Genomic DNA, 22223 nt, shown 5'->3' with positions numbered 1-22223 from the left:
CCAATTCCCATATCCATTGCTATAAAGCCCAAATACCCCTTTGCAATATATTTATTTAGAACTATTTTACCCTAGATAATAGCATGGCTCCGGCCAGCGGTGGCGCGTCGCGGGGTGCTGGCTACTCTAGTGACCGCCGCCATGGCGTGGTGTGACGGCTACGACAAGCCACTACTTGTACCCCTCAATGGATGGTAAGACATTGTTCATATATAATTAGTATATTGAAGATGCTCCCTCCGTATTTGCGGTATTATTTCGACAGATGCAGCAGATGTGATAATATATGAATATGATGATATGAACGGGAGGTTACGGCAAAGTGTAAGGTAGTTTCTAAGGATGCTAGAATATGTAAACGAGGTTTTCTATAATGTACAACACTTATTACCTTCAAATCATAGTCGAAATTAGCTGTTTATTCATAATCTTCATGCTCATTCCGAAATTCTTAACATCCTTTCGAACTACACATAATATATTATTCAGAACTCATAGCCATCAAATCATTGTTCAATTGTACGAATCGAATAGATCATGAATAATTTAAAGTAAACCAAACAAATTTTATATTGGATTGATCTCCGATAAGATAAGCAATTGGATTTGGGTCAGCTATCTCTGAATCCGGAGATTGAGGAAACCCCATTTGATTCGGAATATCCATTATAAATGCCTCTGGAACACAAAATATACCATCCGAAATGACGCACTTTTATATTTATTTTGGCAACATTTATTTGTAATTTGTGACCGGTTTCTGTCCAGCCGAGATTTCTCTTTCATTTTAATGACTGAAGATTTATTTACGCAAAATTACTTGTACTTAAATTGCACCAATTATGTATATTGCATCACAACGATGATAAGGACATCCAATTACTTTACATTTATTTTTATATTTTCTTCTCATTTTTTGTTATCGAATAAGTGAACAAAGTAAAATTACTAGTTTCCAACTGAAGTTAGTGCATCGCTTGACTAGTTCTATTACAAACTTTGTCATGAAACTTCCCGAACAATATCAGACAAGTTCGATTCCTTGAACATCGCGTGCCCCGTCGAACAAATGTAAACGCTTACTTATCATCCAATCAAAACGCCAACTAATATCATAAATAACCTTTATTGGTCGTTAAATACTAAAACGGATGTAAATGGTTTGTTACAATATTTATTACAAACAACAAACAAGTTTTTGGGGTGTAAACCACCATGTTTACGAAATTGTTAGAAAAAAATCTACGTAACGGTCAACATAAAGTAACCCCAAAAACCCCTCTACATAAAATACTCGGGTTCTGAAATCAGTATCTCTTTTTAAATAAGTTCAACGTATGTATGACTAATACTAACAATGTCCCACTTACACAAAGTTCCCAATAAACAAACCTCGAACAGAACCAATCAATATCTACAGTACCAAAGCAATAGTATTTACGATACAGATAACTCTATAAAGCCAAAGTTTCCCTACATTACGGCTCAAGTAAACCAAACTTCCATATTAATTGCTCCATTCGTACACACGATGTCAGATCTTTAGACATTACAGATACGAGAACTGATATAAATTCCGATCATTTACAAACAGTACTTGGAGGAAATCCAGTGTTCCAGAACATTCGAGAATAGTCATTAATTAGACGAAGCGAACGTTAGAAGTGATCAATTTGGCTTATAGTGTTCGAAAACTGGTCGTTACGGGTGATACTAGTGTACTGCAATTACATAGTTACCACTCACTGGAATTGGAGTCTAGGAAACACCTGAGCGCACGAAAACGTACAACTAAACAATTGGCTTTATAGCTGTTAGCGTTGGGTTCACTTTGTAAGTATGTTTTAGTAGGGAGATAGAAAATGTGCGACTTTTCATTTAGGTATGTAAAAAGCTGTCGCACATTGCAGAAACTAATATTCACCTAATATAAAATAAAATGACGATAGAGTGCTTTGTTTGATACATACCAACGCAGGTACATTTATTTCATTGTCCATACAAAAAATGGTTATTCCTTCACCAAAATGTCCGAGAAAAGTACACACGTAGAAACCTTTCTGCTCAATCTGTATATGTCAACCTTCCGAAAGAGGTTTTTACGGATCTTTGGACAGTTACTAGAATGATAAACTAGCGAACTATTTTATTTTGGTAAATTTATTTCCAGCAACATAACTTGAAATACTACATATGTTTTTCAGTTCCTCATTGAAGTAAGCAGTAACGGCTTAGCTGAAGTGGCATTTAATAGAAAGAAAACACGTTAAAATTCATTTGTTAAGTTCTCCGTCACGTGTTACTTTAAATACAAATTGTTTTATACCTTTAAAAATGTTGTAAAATCCTCATGAATGTCCCAGAAGTTATTGTTCATTAACTTGATAATCGCGCTCCCTATCTTCCCCATTAAGTTTTTCGTAATTTATGTTCCCGGGGACAAGAGTAGACGATTATTCTTAATGAAAAATCCAGGGAAAATAATTGGGATGGTTAAGAGAAAAACATTGCCTTTGTTTTCTTTCTTTTCATATAATATTGTGTTTTTCTTTCCCTTTGCATTGTTACTTCAGTATGTTTATCTTTATTTCATGTCTTGTTATTGAAAAGGAACACTATTTCGCACTTTACTGTTATCAAATGCCCTTTTTGAGTGGCTTATGTAAATAGAATGACATGTCACGACATGGTCGGAAAACTTGCTTGTTTGATGCCGAAGTGTTCTGGTGAAAACTTTTCTGGAACAGTGAGTTTTTGTGTAAAAAAAAAACAATAATTCAAGAGAGCTTTCCGCTAAACTAGCTGATTTTCCTCGGAGTTTTTCCTCGTGACAATGCGGGGTTATCGTTCTCATACGACAGCAAATAATTGACAACTAACTCTTGTTGGAAAGATGACTCCTACTACCGGACAACGGCGTAGCAAAACCGAGCGTATACGCGCGACAATATCTGCTAGTGTGAAAGCTCTATAATTCAATAAAGGTTTTGGACTTTAACCATCGTACCAAAAAACTTCTATACCTCAGTTTAACACTTGCTTAAAAAAATGACAGATTATGACGTTGAATTAGGTTCATTTTGCAGCCACACTTTTTTTAGACAAGTGTTCGACACATGTTTAAGTTTTTGTAGTAAGACCATAAGCATTTCATAGTCAGGACCTTTTTTATATTCTAAGTCAAAAAAAATCACCTCTCTACTTTTCGTCGTAGGTTACAACCACCAATAGCATCAACAGTTCGCGTGCTCTCAGTAGGGGGATCAACTCCTGGTGCTGGAGCGCGACTCCTGCAACTGGCACCTTCGGGACAACATCTAGTGCTCGCACCTTCAGCGGGAGACCCTCAGCTGTGGCATGTCATGTCTAATTCCAGAGTGCATACGTTTAAAGGTAAGATATAATAGTATGATACATTTCAAATGGCATATTTCCTTTCCAGCTATGCGATATATAAAAAACTTGATTAATATATTGTATTTATATTTATTTTACTTTTTTATGCTGATAAAATTATAATGACAAAGAAAAACCTGCATACAGTTTGACTGCAGTCTTTCTTTTAACCATATTCACAGTTGAGTAAAAATGCCCAAATTCAGAGAAAGACTGAGAATTGTCTTCAAAATAAAACGACAGCAGTAAACACCACATCACTCTTAAAGATAAACAGCAATACTTTACTCCACAGTTCCACTTGTGATAGCGTTTAATTAAAAACTTTGGAGCAATTAAACCGGTCAGCGCTCAACTTGAAATTAACTCAAATAATAAATCAAGTGTTCCTCGTTTTAATTTGTTTTGTTTTTCTTTTTGAAAATGCTGAGTTTGTCTATACAACATTAAAACCTACCCTGTTCTAACATCAGTACCATCACTACCAGAAATTCTTTCTTGACCTTTTGACAGGCTGCCAAATTGTTCTCTTTTAATTAGTTATTTTTAAAAGTAATTTAAATCTCAGTGCCTACCTGTTCTAAATATTTTGTAAGTCGAAAAAAAAACTTCAGGACTCTCGTAGGAAACTTGGACGACGACATTAAAATTCAGGATTGTTGTGAACAAACAAGGAACAAACTCTATTGAGGACTTGCACAATGTAATGTTTCACAATACGTTTCGCTTACTCCTGGGCATCGTGAGCTAACTCGAACACTAACAAATTCGTTTGTTATGTTGTAAACATACTATTTTACTTACCATAAAACGATGTTACGTTCAGGCTATTGCTGCTAAATGTTATTTTGCTGCAAATGGTTCGAGAGCGAATAATTGCCGGTATCTATTCTAGATATTTTTTTCCCAATTATACGAAAAACACATTGATGTTTCAATAAATCAGAACATGTTTGTGTCGAAGTATTCTCCACTTTTATTGAAGTTACCAAAGAAAACTACAAACGTAATTATGCAAAGTCATAAAATTGACCTAATTTCAAGTCTTCCAAGTAATGCAACTCAAATCCCACACATTTAAGAGTCTTCGTGTTAAAAGTTGCAAGAACCCGCCCCAGTAGTAACACGCGAGGTAGGAGCGCACCAATTTTATTGCAATAATCTACTTCCATCTATTTCCACGCTCAGACGATGTCCAAGATCAATCTAAAATATTGGATTTCCTCCTTGCAAAACCAATTTCTACCTCATATATGATGGATATAAGAATCATTTTCTTCGCAGAAAATTTTGCGAAAGTTCGTTCACACTGTGAGAGATATATTTATCGCTTTTTGAAGACAAACTAGGTTAAGGTCCGCTTGGAGTCCTAATAGATGCGGGTGATTGTTATCTACCTGAAGGTGCCTACTTTTAGAGCTATTTCTGTAAAACGTGACCTCAGTAACGTCTCTGGATATTTTTATACATTTTATATATAGAAGGCTGTAGGTATGTACTATATATTATTCCGCTCTTATAAATGAAATGCGAGTGTACCAACACTGTCGGTTTCCGATAAGACTGGCTATTTAGTGTGCTGTTCGAGATACGAAAGGACACCATTGAACAAATAGGCTATTAATCATTCTATCAATGTGAACATTCAATTACCCAGTCATCCGCAGTTCAACCTTTCACGCATGACTAACAAAATCAACATCATGTTACATTTGCAATCATCGAGATTGCTAGTTATTTACATAATATCATTGTTTGACCAACCGAGTGTATCCCTGCATATCGATGAAATTGTTGTGCATTAATCGGAACTTCCGAATTTATAATCGAATGATTCTAATGAATGGTTTTGTGGTTTGTTTAGCAAAAGTTGTGAATTGAAATGGCTAATGCGGTAATTATTTCACATAAATGGTTTAAACTTAAAGCCAAAGTAAATAAAATATTTGTTCGGATGGAATGGTGGTTTACACATAATAATAATGAGAATTGGATACGTGTACGTGTAGATCATTTTGATTATTTATGCTTTCATATTGATAATATTCCGTCTTTTAAAGAAAACAATATTCAAAAAATGCAGAACCTCCTCCTTAGTTTCACCGTTCTATTAATTGATCAAAACAAAATCCAACCCCATCGATTGCCCTGTCAATTTCACTGCTCATACTCACCGAAATGCAAAATCATCAAGTTCCCTGCAGTATAAACAACCATTTCCTGCTGGCTCTAGCTTTCGGGTTATACATTGGAAATGGTTACCGTACAGTATAGATCTAATCTATATTGGGAAATATCCACACCCAACCCGGAGAGTTGCCGTCATAATTTATTTGCAGATTTGCCCCAAAACAGCCCTTACTTTGCGCTTTTGGATGTACAAGCATTAGTGTGTAACTTTACGAACCGCACTTGTGTACATGATGACTGTTCTAACCATTGGAGTAACAAGAGCAAATGTGTGAAAAATTTCGTAACTTATTTTATGGGTACGAGTTGCGCTCAAAAAACTTTCGCTATGTATTTTTCTGAAATAAGCGAAATTATTTGAACCTTCGTTTGTTTTGATCCTATCCTATGTTTTCGTCTTTTTATCAAGAGGTATTATTTTTGTCATCAGGTCATTCAGGAAGGATTCTATGCATGTGTGTGACAAGAGAATCGCAATACCTTCTGACTGGGTCAGAAGACACCAGCGTTATTGTATGGGATCTCCACACATTGGCAGTCAAGACTAAAATACTGTAAGTAGTACCTATCTGAATTATTTATATACATATTAAAGATAGTACTTTCCTATTGTTTCTTATATAAGTAGGCCTTTAGACAAAAACAAGTAAAAGATTTTGAAGAAATCATCTTGGAAAAATGTGAGTAACATTGATTATTATTATTTAAAAAGGTCTGTAACTTTGCAAAATCAAAGTTTTTAAGTGAATCAATTAAAAACTCCTCAAATAAAATTAAAACAACCTGGAGAATCATAAATAATGAAACTGGCAAGTCAGTGAACAATAGAAATAAGTTGGAAATTAAATTAGATGACAAACTTGTTAGTAATGCGGCTGATGTAGCTAAAGCTTTTAATGAGTTCTTTGCGGATATACCTGTAACCACGACTCGCTCCTTAAACTCATCCTCGACAGACGCTGAACAGCTTATGCGTGCTAGTGTGCCTCAATGTAATTCTTTGTTTAGTTTTGAACACGTTACTCCAATTGATGTACTAAATGTTTTTAAAACTCTTAAACTAAAAAATACGGGTGATTTTTGGGATATTTCGATCAAGCTGTTAGGTAATATAATTGACGTTATTGCTCCCTACCTTGCGATTACATTCAACAAGTGCATTGACACTGGTGTTTTTCCTGACCTCATGAAACACAGTAAAGTCATACCTCTATTTAAATCAGGAAACAAGACGGACATTACTAATTTCAGACCTATTTCCATCTTACCTGCGTTTAGTAAAATTTTTGAAAAGTTGATACTCAAGCAGCTGCTACGATATTTCAATGTAAATAGCCTCCTTCATACAGAACAATATGGCTTTACAAAAGGTCGTTCAACCTCAGATGCTGGTGTTGCCCTTTTAAAACACATTTATAATGCATGGGAAAATTCTCCAAATGCTATTGGGGCCTTCTGTGACCTTTCCAAAGCTTTTGATTGCGTCCATCACGATACACTTTTACGCAAATTACGCTGTTACGGAGTCCAAAACGGAGCTCTAAACGTAATAGAATCTTATCTCCAACATAGATTGCAATGTGTAGATGTAAATGGTGCTAAATCATCGGGCCTTCCAGTTCAGCTAGGTGTGCCACAAGGCTCAATATTAGGTCCATTCTTATTCTTAGTGTACATTAATGATTTACCTTACCACCTCAAAAAAATCTGCGATGTTGTATTATTTGCAGATGACACATCTCTTATCTTCAAAGTTGACAGAAATAGAGAGCAATTTGACGACGTAAACAGTGCACTCTTAACAGTTACGCACTGGTTTACAACAAACAATTTAGTACTAAATGCTAAAAAAACAAAATGCATTAAGTTCACTTTGCCTAATGTAAAAAACCTAGGTCCTAATGTTATCCTAAACAACGAGGTTCTTCAAACCGTTGCATCTACCGTGTTTTTGGGTATAACAGTTGATACAAAACTTCAGTGGGGTTCACATATTTCTAGCCTCGCGGGAAGGCTTAGTTCTGCTGCCTATGCCGTCAGAAAAGTTAGACAGTTCACTGACGTCGACACTGCGCGATTAGTGTATTTCAGCTATTTTCACTGCGTCATGTCCTACGGTATTTTGTTGTGGGGCAAAGCCGCTGATATAGAGAATATATTTATTATACAAAAACGTGCTATTCGTGCTATATACAAATTAGGTACCAGAACTTCCCTCAGAGAGTTGTTTAAAGAAATTGGTATTCTCACTGTAGCATCACAGTTCATCTTTGCCAACATTATGTATATTAGACAGAACCTACATTTATATACCAAAAAAAGTGAAGTCCATAGCATTAATACTAGAAATAAGCATAAACTGTGTGTACCCTATCACCGGCTTCATAAAGTGCATGACACATTTCTGGGTTTAGGTATTCGTTTTTATAATAAGCTTCCTTTGACCTTACAAGAACTGCCGTTTAATAAATTCAAAGAACAAATTAAGGCTGTTCTTATAAAAAAGGCATATTACACCATCAATGATTATTTGAATGATAAAAATAGTTGGTCGCCATGATGAACGCAAGACAGCTATATTAGCTATATTATTTAGATAATTTAAATTTCTCCCATTCAATCTCTTGACTCAATGACATTTATTTTATTTTGATTTATTATTTAATTATTATTTTTTAATGTTTTTACATTATTGACAAGATACATTCTTTGTATTAATTTTCTGTTTTGGATTTTAGTAAATAATACTACTTAGCGGGAACTGATAATTTAATCTTGATATTGAGTTGTGTAGCAGTGAGTACGTCATGCTCCCTTAGACGGCACTGCTTGCGGTAGCGTCGGCGGTCGGGTTGCCTCCCTCCCTCAAAAATGTGCGAGGGGGGCGATGGCTGATCCTCGCGTTATGCTCGTGAACGGGTGCTGCTTGTGGTGCCAGGTCGTCTTACTGACTATCTATTAGTTTTTTTGTTTTTATTTGTAAACTCTTTTTATTTTACATATGTTCTGGCTGAGCGGTCTAATTTACTAGTTTACAAAAGAATAGCACATGTAGGTGGGCACTCCCTGATATTCTATTAAGTGTAAATATTTGGAGGCTATAATTTTCTGTTCATCAAACATATTCAATGCTTGAGTTAGTTAAGGTATGTAGGGTGAGTGCTAGCTAGCATGTGGTGTATACATTATTTTTACTGTATTGTCCTCTTTTGTAATATACAAATTAAATTGTATACAAATGTACATATCAAACAATGTTTAAGGTTCTTCTAACCGAACAGACAGACATGTGTTGCTGGGGAGTTTGTTGCGCCACTTCTTCTTCCCAGCAAAAACACATAGGAAGTGGTGAAGGGTGGGCGTTTTGGGGGCTGTCTTTTGTAATTTTTTTTTTTGACGTTCGAAAAGTGCTGTTTTGCAGCCAAGTTTGAATAAATGACTTTTGATTTTGATTTTGATTTTTGATTAGAACATTAACCCTTCTTTGTCGTGTTCATATCACAAATGATATCATTTGTTTGGTCTAGGTTTGTAAAGGAAAAGATTTCAAACAAACAACACAGCTAGAACTAGTGACCCAAGTAATTTCTAGGTATTTGGGTGTAACGTTAACAAAATACAATATCAATTCGGTTCATTGTAATCAATTACCTAATTGATGTCGTGTTCTATTGTACTTACGACATTAATTCCAGTCCATTATCCCTTACAACAAAGAATCAAATAAGAAGTTCCATTTGAAGGTGCTGTAGTCATTATAAATATTGCACAATAAAGTTACACGCGTCATTTGAGTCTTGTGTAAAAGTTCAGTTTTTCTTATGTATTATCTATATTTGCAAAAATCAATCCTAATGATTGTCATAATATAATAATAATAATGTCGGGACACCTTTTTCACACACGGTCGGTTAACCCCATGGTAAGTTATTTATTAACTTGTGTTATGGGTGCTAACACAACTGATAAACTACATATAGCTACATATATACATATTTATAAATACATATCATAACACCCAGACCACGGCCAACAAGCATGCTCATCACACAAATGTCGGCCGAACCGGGAATCGAACCCGGGACCTCAGGTTCGGCGGTCCGGCATGATGACCATTGCGCCATCGAGGTCGTCATCGAGGTTGTCATCTCTCTGTCAATACCTTTCGCCATAGAACGGAACTTAAACGGCAATGTCTAGTTTGCTTAAATGAAAAGTAGGATGATTTTGTACAAGTTATTATTAGGTACTTTCAAGATTTTCAGATGTTGAGACTTATATTTGACGGTATAATTTTATATCAGAAGATTCTTATGCCTTATTGGCCTTTTATGCAACAAAACGCTCACAGGTCTCATAAGACTATGCCTACCTTCTTGTTACTACCCGTTCCTATAGCAACAACATCTAGCTACCAATATCCCTACAGTAACAATAACATATTGTTTGTCAGAGAACACATAGCGCCGGTGCTGTGCGTGGCAGCCATCGTGAACCGGTCGTTAGTGATCAGCGGGGGGGAGGACTCGGCGGTTATTGTCACATCACTCGTAGATGGGGCACTGGTATGTTTAATAGTATATTATTAATGTCACATTTATATATTTTAATTTCACTATATTTTACTCACTAGACTGGAAACTATTTTTGAAGGCAAAGTATTACTTTTATGAAAAACAAAATTATTGAAATAAAATTTTATGAAATAAAAAATAAAAGTAAAATAATTTTGTCTTCAAATTGCTTCTTGAGGACCTAATTAATAACTTTCTCTAAGACAAAAGCCTCTTATGAGGTTTTGCTATTTCTTTAATTTTTTTCTTTCTTGTTTTGCATAATTATTAATAAGTCAAAAATAAAAAAGCATATTTCACCCTAGGTAACAAAACTAGACCACCACCGCGGCCCAGTGACAGCTGTCAAAGTAATCCAAGATGGCGAGATCCTTGTCACATGTTCCCAAGACGGGACAGTTTGCACGTGGAATGTAGACAACTTCACTTTACTCAGTACCGTGAACGCTGGCGTGCCAATAAATACTATGGAAGTGACAGACGACAATGTGTTCCTTATAACATTGCAAGGAGAAAATGAACTGCATGTCCGAACTTTCATTACGGGGACACATCTGCATGTACTGAAGAGACACAAGGCTAAGGTAAGCTTTGAGAGAATGTTTCAGTGTATAGTAGGGTGGAAGTGACAGGTAACAATTTTGTTACAGTGTCACGTTACAAGGAAAGTACGAAATGTGAATTGAAAACTTTATCTTCGTTATTTTTCGATTCGTCCTCCAAAATATTTTTCATAATATCCGTGCTTCTATTTTTAAACAATAGACATTCTTTGCGTAGAGTAGGCTCGTATTCATTATTTTTTTGAATCGCAACATTTAATAAATTGTAATTAAATTAATCACGACAAAAAGTTGTAGCTATTTTACAAAAATAAAACAAATGCCAGTCTAATTAACTTTAAATGGAAACAACGGACCCATTGTTTAAGTTAAAGACAAGGAAGCTTTTGTTGTACAATCCGCTGTAGATCCCGTAGGTATTATAATAGAGAATAGCATCCCAGCCAACAGGACTGGCGTTTGTACAGTTCATAATCTAATATGGCGAAGTGAAGGATAAAAGATGAAGCAATTATTACAACCTCGCGACTAGGTCAGTCCAGGCTCTCTGCTTCGCGCAATCCCTGCAAATTAATCCGATTTATACCATAAATTCAATTTCCTCTTAGTAGAATCACTATCACTTTTCTTTTATCTACTTCATTTTATACGGCCGGAGTGAAAGAAAAACTTTATTCAAAGAGGACCCCTGTTGCGTCCCAACATAACTTTATCTTAAAACTTTGTTCAGCAATACCTTCCTATTATCTGGGAACAACGTTAATCTCACGCCACGGTACGAGGATTTTGTTAAAATTAAATAGACAAAGTTTAAAAGTTGCCTCGATGAGAAAACATTTTGTTAAGGGAATTAACTTGTAGTTATTATAAAAGGAAGGTATTTTTTCTGCGGCAAACAATTTAAATTTATCATCGTAAGCCGCTATTTATGGCAAGATTTATATTTAAGGGCATTGGCTTCTACTATTGTTTAAGTAAAAAGATACTTATACATATAACTTATACATTATTCGGAATGTGTATGTAGTGTCAATAAAAACTCACATGTACAGTACATAGAGCACATATTGAGTTATATTACTACTAGGTACCATTATAAAATTGACACTGAAATAAAAACCTTTCCAGCAGTCCAGCAACTTTATACAATAAACCCTTTCAAAGAACAAAACATTCCATTGCTTGTCAACAGCCACCCCGACCAACTTGAGATTCCTACGACTAATTCCCGATAAATTCAAACTTCCGAAACCGAAACCCGTGACCAAATTGTTGTCCCCAAAATATTCAGTCCAATACAAGCTTGACATATAGCACATTCAACCTACGTAATTGGGGATCACTAAATTGGTTAAGCTCTTTATTCGTTAGAGAAAATAGATTACCACCGATTTCTTTTAAGTGCTCTTGGACCCGTTTCTTATTACATTTGGTGGATACGCCACGCTAAGCGATGCTATTACGGTACCATCGATATTGTGGGTTCGGGAACATTTTATTTTTCGTACCTATATAAACTTTTGTTATATTTTTATTCCAATTTAACAAAGCTGAAGAGTTTGTTTGTTTATTAGAGAGTGTCAGGAGCTAGAGGTCCGATTAGAGAAAATGTTTTTGTATTTGATAGCCTATTTATTAAGGAAGACCTCTTTTACCCGGGTAGTGCGCGAAATAGTTCAATAGCCAGCTAGTGTCTAATGTATGTCACAAAATAGTCGAACTACAAAAACGTTAAACAGCAACAACGCACGCCTTTTACGTTCACATTTAACTTCTTTTGTAGAGTTGTAAGACCAATATTTATTATAATTATTTGCTCACTGAACAGTATCGTGCAGCCTATCAAAGTGATTGATTATCAATATCTGTGATGACAACATTGATTCTCTAGCCACACAATACTGTTGTAATTAATGTTCCTGACAAGATAGTTACCGCTTTCATTAATCAGAAAACAACTGCTGTAATATTTGAATTATGTTGATAAATATTATGCGTAAGAATCATTCTAACCAATTCTTCATGTACTTAAATATTGGTAAACATGATTTAGTTCAGTAACTTACACAATAATTGCTATAATTTATGAACCAGTCTTATATTAGTCTGAACAATAAGATGAATAAAGGACAAAGTTAAATTATTTTCGATGCTCACTTCTCGATATCAACGAACTTTCAATTAATAGGAAATTGAATCGAAAACTTAGACTCGGACAGGTACTAATTGATTCTTTAATTAATTCTCCAGGAAAGTAGGTTCTGCTGTCTTGAAAAAGGTTCTTAAAGTGCAGACTATTTCAAGTTAAGAATAGTTTAGTGAGCTAGGGTTTTACTAGAAGTTTGATTGAATTCACAATTACCTCCCAAATAAACTATCAGTCAACCATTAGGCCTACAACGGACCAACGCATAGCTACATGCGCAGACTCTTAAAGTAAAATAGTACATTGAAAAATTATTGAAATATAATTGGTTTATTATATTTTCTGGTTCACCTTTAGGTGAAATGCTTCTGCGTGGCTCACGACTCGTCTCGTGCGGCTGTAGGATGTGCTGACCAACGCATCTACTTGTATAGTCTACACAGCGCAACGCTTTTGAGAACATTAGCAGTAGCTCATGATCTGGCTGCCCTTGCTGTGGCGGATAAAGATCATTTCTTGTTAGCTGCAGGTAAGAAAGAAGTTCCTCTAATTAATGATGTAGTAGATCCTGTCAAATGTAGTAACATTTTAACGAAATGTCTTTGCTAACCTTGCATTATTTTCAGGCGGCAACAGAGTTACGATTTATTCATTCCACACAGAGGATAACTTGACCAATTTCCGACCAACTAAGCAGACGAAGCGACGCCAAACAAAATCTATGACGAATGTCACAATGTTACAGGTAACTTTGAAATATCCATACCCTGATTTATTTTGATCAATATTTTACTCTCACTTTTAAACTGTGAGCCACAAGAAACAAGCTGCGCTTAGTTTGTGGCTCACCGTAAATGTAAGCACACTGTTAGTTACGTTAAACAATTTTTTTTTCATTTTTTATTAAAGTTAAAGTTCATACCTATTTCAAATTCGATTTGCTTCGATTCCAAAATAATTACTTTCATACTCTCTTAAAAACTTAAAACTTTTCCAACAGGCGGAACAAAGTGAACTGATCCCAATCAGCTGTCTAGAAATCTCCCGTGACGGCCAATTGGCCGCCAGCGGTTGTGCCCGCGGCTTAGTACGAGTGTGGCATCTCTCTACCCATCGTCTTCAAACAACGCTGAACGGACATCTAGGACATGTCACTTGTGTTACATTCTCTCCTAACAATTTGTTGGTATTAAGTGGATCTGAGGACAGAACTATTGTGGTCTGGCAACTGGCTGATAACTCACCTTCGTTAACATACAAGGTACGTGGATCACTATTTGCCTAATTTTTATGTACAGTACCACAGCTGTAGGTAGTAATACCACTTACTGTACCTTGACGTCATATTCAAGACTTCAAAGTTCCTCGAGTACGTATGGAGGTCGTTCGCGTGAAAGTTTTAAAATCTGTTTAGAACATATAATTAAGGAACTTGTCTTATTAACAAACATTCTATCTCTTATCACAAGTTTAACGTATACCTTTTAAGATATCTTACTTTATGCCACAATTTTGTTTACGCACATAATGCCCTCATAGGACGTATGTCACATGTAAAGTCTCACTCCTGTCTCTTATTTATTAATTTAGTATCAAATTATATCAAACAAACAAGCTCACATTCGCACAAACAGGGTCACTCAGCCGCCCTACAAACACTACTGATGATGTCGGACGGTCGTCGCGCGATGTCGGGCGACCGCGCGCGTACAGTGCACGTGTGGCTGGTGGACTCAGGGATCGTGCTGCACTCCACTGCCGCGCCTACTGCCAGCCTTGACGTCACGCTTAATATGAAGTTTGCTGTGAGTACTAACTACATAAATCATCATCATCCTCATCAATTTTAATTGGGGTCTCCGCAACATGTTTGCTCCTTCCATACTGTTCTGTCTGCCGTTATTTCACGTTAGCATGCGTTCTTGCCATGTCGACTTTCAGTCAATTTATCCATAGTTTCTTTGGTCGTCTCCTTCCACTACAGCCGTCCACAGTCCTGCTCATTACCTTTGTCACAAGATGTTCCTATTTTAGCTGTATCATACAATAAGTAGAGCCGGTGGATCCCTTTTTGTTTAATCAGTGTGTATACCTTGAATAGATCAGGCAAACCTTTAACATTATCACCCACTTGATCATCAATACAGTTACGTTGTAATAGAAACAAAGAATTGATAAGTCATGCAATGATAAAGCTTTACGATAGTAGAGAAGTTTCCGACAACGTCAACTCTACCAACTTAGATGTGCACTATGTTAGCCTAAAGTCTAATAGATTTCAGGATTCACAAACTTGGAGTGTGCTCGTGACTTGTTGGAATTTGGGCCAAACTAGAAGTCATTGATATAGTCACAGGATACATTAAACCCGTACCTAGCATCAGTATCAGTCTTGTAATTAAATGTTTTTTGAAAGAAAACTGATCCCATGAATTTGTTTTAAATTCTCATCAACTTAATTAATACATACAGGTACTATCAGACGGTGATAACTCAGTTCGTATTTGGACACTAGCCGGAGGTGATAGTGGGGAAGAAAAACGCAACGTATCACATGCAGAAAGGATCACATGTTTCGCTTTGACAGCTGACTCGCAACACGTTGTCACCGGCTCTATGGATATGTCGCTCAAGGTCTGGAAGTTAGATGGAGGGAAATTGTCTCAGGTAAGTGTAGGTTTTTTGTCATTTGTCACGACTTCACTGGTATAGTAAACCTTGCTAAAATTGTCCTCTCTTGACTAAATAAAGGATGTTATAATATTTGTATAATGTAATGTAATTTCAAGCAAAGAGTGTTTTTTTTATTAAAGTAAGCCATCAGTCAACCCTTCAGAAAAAAACAACAAAAAACTCAAGGGTCAAGACTCCTTTTAAAGTTTTAGCATAATCGCATTATGGACTTACAACAACAATCTCGATATTGACATGACCTTTTGAAGAAAGAACTAGAAAATTGTAAAACGAATTTTAAAAGGAAAATATATTATCCTGCAGGTACTGGTCGGTCACTCAGACATAGTCACCTGCGTAGCGGTGTCTATAACAAATAAGACTCAGATAGTATCAGGGTCTTGGGACTGTAATCTCATAGTGTGGGACATCAATACTGGCTCCGACCTTCATTTGCTATCTGGACATCTGGGAAAAGTTACCTGCGTCAAAGTCACTGGAGATGGAACTATCGCTGTGTCTAGTAAGTATAAATATTTGAAGATAAAAATTACAATTTATTTTTTTTGGATACTTGGAACTTTTATACAACTGTTTTCCTTCAATAGATATCTTTTCAATGTAGTAAAAAGTATCGAATTCAGACCTCAATTTTTATAGAATCGCTTATCAACTCAACATAATTAAATTTTGTTTACGCAGACTACTTATCGTATTAAGCGCCAGCATTATCTCTTCGTCCAAATTAATTCGAGTCTAAATTCCATCTGATTATTGCGAAGTCAGTATTTTACAAAATCTGTTTTCTTCAACAAACCAGGTGCGGAAGATAAAACACTTATTATCTGGGAAACTAAAAGGGGTCTAGCGTTGACGTCCTTAGCGTTGCACGTGCCGCTACTCGGGTTCCAGATCACTAGCGATTGCGCACGAATCGCTGTTCATCTGCTGGATCGAGGTGACACTCTTTGTTCTAGCAATGTTATATTAATACTTATCAATGAATTCGAGACTAATAAATTATTATGATAAGAGAGAAGGTATGTTAATGGCTGATAAAGAGAGATATGAGGATTTATTTCAATGTGATATTTTTATATACCGACTCACTATGTGGTTATCACCAGGTTGCCTTCCGATGATTTGCCTGCACAATACACCAGCCACGTATGTTAAGATACCAACATATGCTGCACCTACTAAAGATGTTGATGGTAAGTCAAGTAAGTCCAATACATTCACTCAACTCATTAAGTTATAGAAAGTTAATGTACTGTTCTATTTAGACGACATCATCATACAACTTTCAACAAGATTTACGTTTAATAACTGTAATGGAACCTTTTGACCTTTCAATAACTTACCTACACTATACAAGCTACATTCATTACTTAATAGAAAAAGGAAACAGTAATTCAATATCAGACGCGAATAAGAAAAACAACACAACAAGCGATATTTATTTGTCCAGAGTTGCGTCCGTTGGCTCCGAAGCGGCCGATGAGAAGATTACTCAAGAAAGAAGTTTCTTTGGATACCTATACGTGGCAGAAGAAATATGGGCATCTTACTTCGGCAGCCATGATGGCTCAAGTCGATGAACGTTTAAAGAGAAGGTAAGCAAGCTAACACAACGGGATAATTAACTTCAAGAAAGATAAAATTGACTGACATTTATTTGTGTTTACTTCTTAGGTTTTCTGTTTCCGCATCCATGGAAGAGATCTCGAAAATACAAGAAGCAAAGAACAAAGACTTAGGTTCACAGGTAATACCTACATCCAAACTATCTCTGCTGTCAGTAACATTTTCATATCTTGGATAAATTTTAAAATTGACATAAAACGTCAACTGCAGGTGAGCTTAGGACCTGAAGAGGCGGCAATAGCGCAATCTCAGCACTTCGATCAGCTTGAAGCTTTATGGAACAAGATATCGCCGCCGAGGCGACGCTCCAATAAGGTACGGCTAACATTGTTATTACAAAGTATAAGTTACATGTAAGTAATTTAAGTAACATACAGACTAGCTATTGATGTTTTTTCTCCATCTTTACCGTAATAATTGCAATTTAAAGAACATTTCAGATATTTTAAATAAAATTTTTACCAGCATAAAAATACGACTCTGCAACAGATGTATCATCTTTCATATAGACGATCATTATTTTTTAATGTCTTGCATAATTCACAAAGCAAAAAAGACGCGAATTTAAAAACATAGAACATTCATTATTAGTATCGATAATTGCATCTTTGGTTCCAGTCACTGCAGAAACAGAGCTCGTTAATCGAGAGTCGATTCGATTCTTCGGACGAAGAGCACACGCCCGTTGAGGAACAAGGTAACTTGTAACTTTGTTATCTTTCGCCTTTATCTTTGTTTCAATATAAGGTCTACTCCTTTTCGTTTACTTTATCAAAATATTATGACCATGGCCTAAAATTTCTGAATGAAATAAAATTGTATGAAACAAACTTCCTAATAATAAATGGGAGGTTTTACATTAAAGAAAATATTCTAAAATTTCATGTTATGGGTATAAAATAAAGATTCAACATATTCCTTTTTATCGGTTCTTCCTGCAGAACAATTCTAACAACAATGCGTATCTTCCATTCCGTAACATCAAAGATATAATGAGGCAGAGAAAGTTCGAGTAAACTTTGTAATTTCCATTAATGCCTTATCTAAAATACGATATTGATCGATCTTTCCATTTGTTCGAAGGTTTTCGTGTTAGAAGTTATATTACAATCAACAATAGAATTTTAGACGTGCTTACATATGTACCCATATAAATAAATTGTTTTTCCTTTCACAGAACACATGGTCGAGTAAGGATGCTTAGTTTTAAACAATATCAATTAATTAATTTTAACTTATTTATTAAAAATTCTGCATTATGAGCTGGTCTCGTTTCGTCTTAATTTGTAGATTGTTTATTCATTATTATAATAAGTTTTAGTGGAAATAATAGTTTTCCTTTTCTGTCCCTATCTTTTTAATTCGCGATTCATCACAAGATCTTATTTTTCTATTAGTTTGTTACATAATTTCAGTAGTCGCAAATAGAGTAATAATATTATTATCAAGGACACTTTAGGTCATTTTTAAGTGTTAACAAAATTAATGAAAATACGAACTAAGTTTAATGAAAATTAGACTTTAGGTTTATAACAAAAATTACGAAATAAGTCAATATTTAAAAAATAAAGTTAAAATTGCTGATAATACTGTTGTAGGAAGCTATAAAATAATTTACGTGTACGCATTGTGATCTTCTAGACTTATTACTATTAGCTTCCTTTCGGGGCCAGTTTCTTAATAAAAATAATATTTTAGTAAACACTTTATATTGCAGAACAACACAATACTCGTCCTCTTTTAAAAGAATTTACACAAAAATATATCAATATCTACGTTATTTGAATAAAAATAACAATATTGATCGATATTATTGGAAACTGGTCCTCGGTAGTTTGACTGTAACTTTGATTCACGCTAATATTTCAGCACGTGTTAAGTACTTACTTAGGTACAACTTAAGAGTAATAAATAAGTAGTAACTATATTACCTTCGGAGCTTCAGTTTAATGCTATTAGAAGATTTTTACGTATCACTGATTTTTATGAGCTTTAAAATATTTAGCGTCTATTAGTAAACACCTCTTTTGGTGTTAAGTACGAATTCGCTGTTATTTAAGATATTCTAAAATGCAAAAATATTTATTGTTTAGTTATAATTATTTTACCAAAGTTGTGTTACCTTAATCAGTACAATACTTTAATTTTAATAAATGTTAAAATGTAGTCCTTCATGTTTTCTAAAGCTTTATTTTTCCTTTTTTCCTAAATCTTTCGCATATTCTAGTAATTTTAAATATTATTGTTGAATACCTATTCTGTTAAATATCTCAGTGTTTAAACTGATAATGTTTCAAACTGATATTTTAATCAATTATTTTGTTGTTAATATTAATAAGTAATAATGTTAAGTGAAAATAGTTGTTAATGAAATAATAGATTAGTAGTTTAGTTAGATCTAGACTGTAATTTCCCCGATTTGTGTATCGAACTAGTGTTTTCCAACTGTGATCCCTAATAAAGACTTCTATATAAGTACACATAGTTTTCAAACTACAAAGAGTTATCCTTATGAATAATTAGTGTAATATTATCGTCTGTTAGATACAATCTATCTATTGAAGTGGTTTATGAATAACTTTTTAAATATTTTTGTTTGCAACATCATGAAATTAAACTAATGAAATATTTATGACACGTTAACCATATTGCAAGTAAGAGCTAACGAGGAGAGAAAGGTTTTTCATTGACAACTTTGTATACAATAAATAATAAATTCCAAAAAGTAAAAAAAAACGTTTGTACCAAGGAAGCTTTTGCACCTATCGTAAACTTTTATCCAAACGACTGTTTTAACTTGTTCGCATTTTCACAACTATTGTTTTCTTCAGCGTTTCAATTCGTAATATTAAGTACATAATGACTTTTGTAATTTCAATCAGTTTTAGGTAGTAGTAATAAATTACTTTAAACAAATATCGATCATAGCTATTTAATTAAAATTTGATTGATGCAGCGAGTAATGCTATAAGTAGGGTAAATTTTATTGTGTAGAATTTCTAAAATTTTAAATGTTGGTAATAGACGTTACTTGTCTGTATAAATTAGACAATGCAATAATATTTCATAAGTAGATGCACTTACTTGTAGTCGAATAGGCAACTGAATCCTCTTCTGAATACAATTCAATGAATATATTCGAACAAACAAAGCTCGGCACTTTACGCTTCTTAAATCAATCTGTCACAAACAAGCTAAAAGTATTTTGAAGGGAAATTCGATAGCTGTTTACACTTGAGGACAAAATAAAAGAGGCAGTGTTTCACGATATTTGTGGAATCCGTATTCGTAAACAATGCGGTTATAAGTCTAAAGCTAGAGTGTGTTTATTCATCGAAGTCGTATAATTTTGTCCTCAGGTGTAAAGTTCAGTTTGATTGCAATAAGTTGAAAAACTAATCGTTAAACACTGTCACCTTGTTAACTATTTGTATAGAGTTTTATATATTTATCGTTTCTTATTCCTCACGTACGTGAGTTTTATTTTTGACCTGTCGTGGCATTATATCTGAAAATATATCCTCTGTGTTTCTTATAATGTCTTTTTATTTACCCAAAAATAAAACCTTTTATTTCAACAGACCTTTTTAGTCCATGTCAACCCTAACATGTACTTGAAAAGTTCAGTCGATCAGCAATTCTATGAAACATCTGTGAATGACACGTGATAATTGACTTGTAAATATTATGATCCCTCAGGTTCACATATTGATATGTTAATTACGTATCTATAAGTACTCTGTTTGATACAAAAATATCCAATCTAATCCATGGTAGATAAAAAAGTGTTATCATGTAAGAGCTTGTACATAATCCATAAATGATTGTCAAACAGTGGACGCGTTTGATCGCTAAGTGTTTATAAAAACAATATTTTAGTTGTTCGATAAAAACCTTGATCAGTACTTGATAATTTGCAATTAACAAAAACAAAAAGTGTACCAAAATGCAGTTAAAAATACTTGTGAATCGTGCAATATGAACATAATTATCAAAACCCGCAAACAGGCGATAGTGTTTTATCGCCAGATAAATTGGAGTGTGATGTGCTGAAGTGACTAAATAATCCTAAATATGGACAATTACAGCTCATGCCCAATAAAAGAAATTAATGAATTGAACAGTACAAATTTTCTATTTAAGTTGAGTTTCTTAGAGTTAGAACAAGGAAGTGTAATACACTCTGCGAAGAATGAGACGTCGTTCTGGACTATTTTCACTTTGACATGGTGCGCGATCGGCATAGCATTGTCTGCAGCTGCTTTGACCCTGCTCATATTGACGGCAGTGCTGTTTGGAGAATGGAGACGAAATTACAAAAATCAACAGCTCATACAGTTCATGCTGGCCAGATTTTTGTACACGTCCGTGAGATTCTTTCGCGACATTAATGCGTTCCATATGTGTCTAATTTCTGAACGCTTACTCTTCGTGGAAATTCTTATCATAATTTATTCGGAGTTGGTGCTCATCGCCTGGATGTTTGTGTTCAGTCGACAGATATACTTTGGCTTAGTCAAAGTGTTTACCACGGAAAATGACAACATTTGGAAAGTTTCTCTGTGTGCGTGGTTGGGACCTGCTGTCGTTGCCTCCTTACTAAATATACTATTTTACGCAGGCTACGACACAAGCATTACGTATCTCTTAATTTATATATTTTTAGTCAAGTGGCCGATACTGATTTCAAACGCAGTATTATTAATTAAAGCACTTAGATCTGTTCTTAAAAATAATATGAATCCTGAAAATAATACTAAAATAGTTGTAGTCATGCTTACGTTAATTTTCACATTTTGTTTTCAACAGATGGTTTTCGATATGTGTAAGATAGCTTTTTTCAAAATTACACTTAAACAGGCTGTGATAAGTCATGCATTAACATTTAGTAATATAATCTCTATGTACCATTGCGCAATTTCTGTGGTATTTTGGGTACTAGGAAACGCAAATACTAGAAAGCTGTGGAGATTTCGAGGCAAGGAATTGCGTGACAAAATACAACTTAGTGTTAGAATAAGTGCATCATCATGT

At 34.7% G+C, this 22223-nt stretch overlaps 1 protein-coding gene across 3 annotated transcripts in view; it reads left to right on the top strand.

Moving 5' to 3' along the window:
* The window catches only part of LOC124630240 (protein qui-1), a 113499-nt gene extending 92775 nt beyond the window's left edge, over positions 1-20724 (top strand). The window contains exons 14-32 of one of the 3 annotated variants that reach the window (XR_006984403.1): positions 76-194; positions 3215-3393; positions 6017-6140; positions 10040-10151; positions 10466-10744; positions 13227-13398; positions 13496-13614; positions 13870-14130; positions 14504-14674; positions 15342-15536; positions 15867-16065; positions 16363-16500; positions 16670-16765; positions 17014-17158; positions 17238-17310; positions 17400-17504; positions 17808-17886; positions 18367-18603; positions 18649-20724. Coding sequence is in view for 2 of the 3 variants with exons in the window: in XM_047164018.1 (XP_047019974.1) it covers positions 76-194; positions 3215-3393; positions 6017-6140; positions 10040-10151; positions 10466-10744; positions 13227-13398; positions 13496-13614; positions 13870-14130; positions 14504-14674; positions 15342-15536; positions 15867-16065; positions 16363-16500; positions 16670-16765; positions 17014-17158; positions 17238-17310; positions 17400-17504; positions 17808-17886; positions 18367-18383 (2583 nt within the window). In the remaining variant the exon portion in view is untranslated. Of the gene's footprint in view, positions 1-75; positions 195-3214; positions 3394-6016; positions 6141-10039; positions 10152-10465; positions 10745-13226; positions 13399-13495; positions 13615-13869; positions 14131-14503; positions 14675-15341; positions 15537-15866; positions 16066-16362; positions 16501-16669; positions 16766-17013; positions 17159-17237; positions 17311-17399; positions 17505-17807; positions 17887-18366 lie in introns of all 3 variants that reach the window. The other 2 variants (XM_047164019.1, XM_047164018.1) reach the window with 2 other exon arrangements.
* The last annotated feature ends 1499 nt before the right edge of the window (positions 20725-22223 follow it).

This window comes from Helicoverpa zea, chromosome 5 (assembly GCF_022581195.2).
Source record: "Helicoverpa zea isolate HzStark_Cry1AcR chromosome 5, ilHelZeax1.1, whole genome shotgun sequence".
In the NCBI taxonomy this organism is placed as follows: domain Eukaryota; kingdom Metazoa; phylum Arthropoda; class Insecta; order Lepidoptera; family Noctuidae; genus Helicoverpa; species Helicoverpa zea.
The sequence above is the reverse complement of the archived record's forward strand: the minus strand, read 5'-3'. Positions and strand labels throughout refer to the sequence as shown.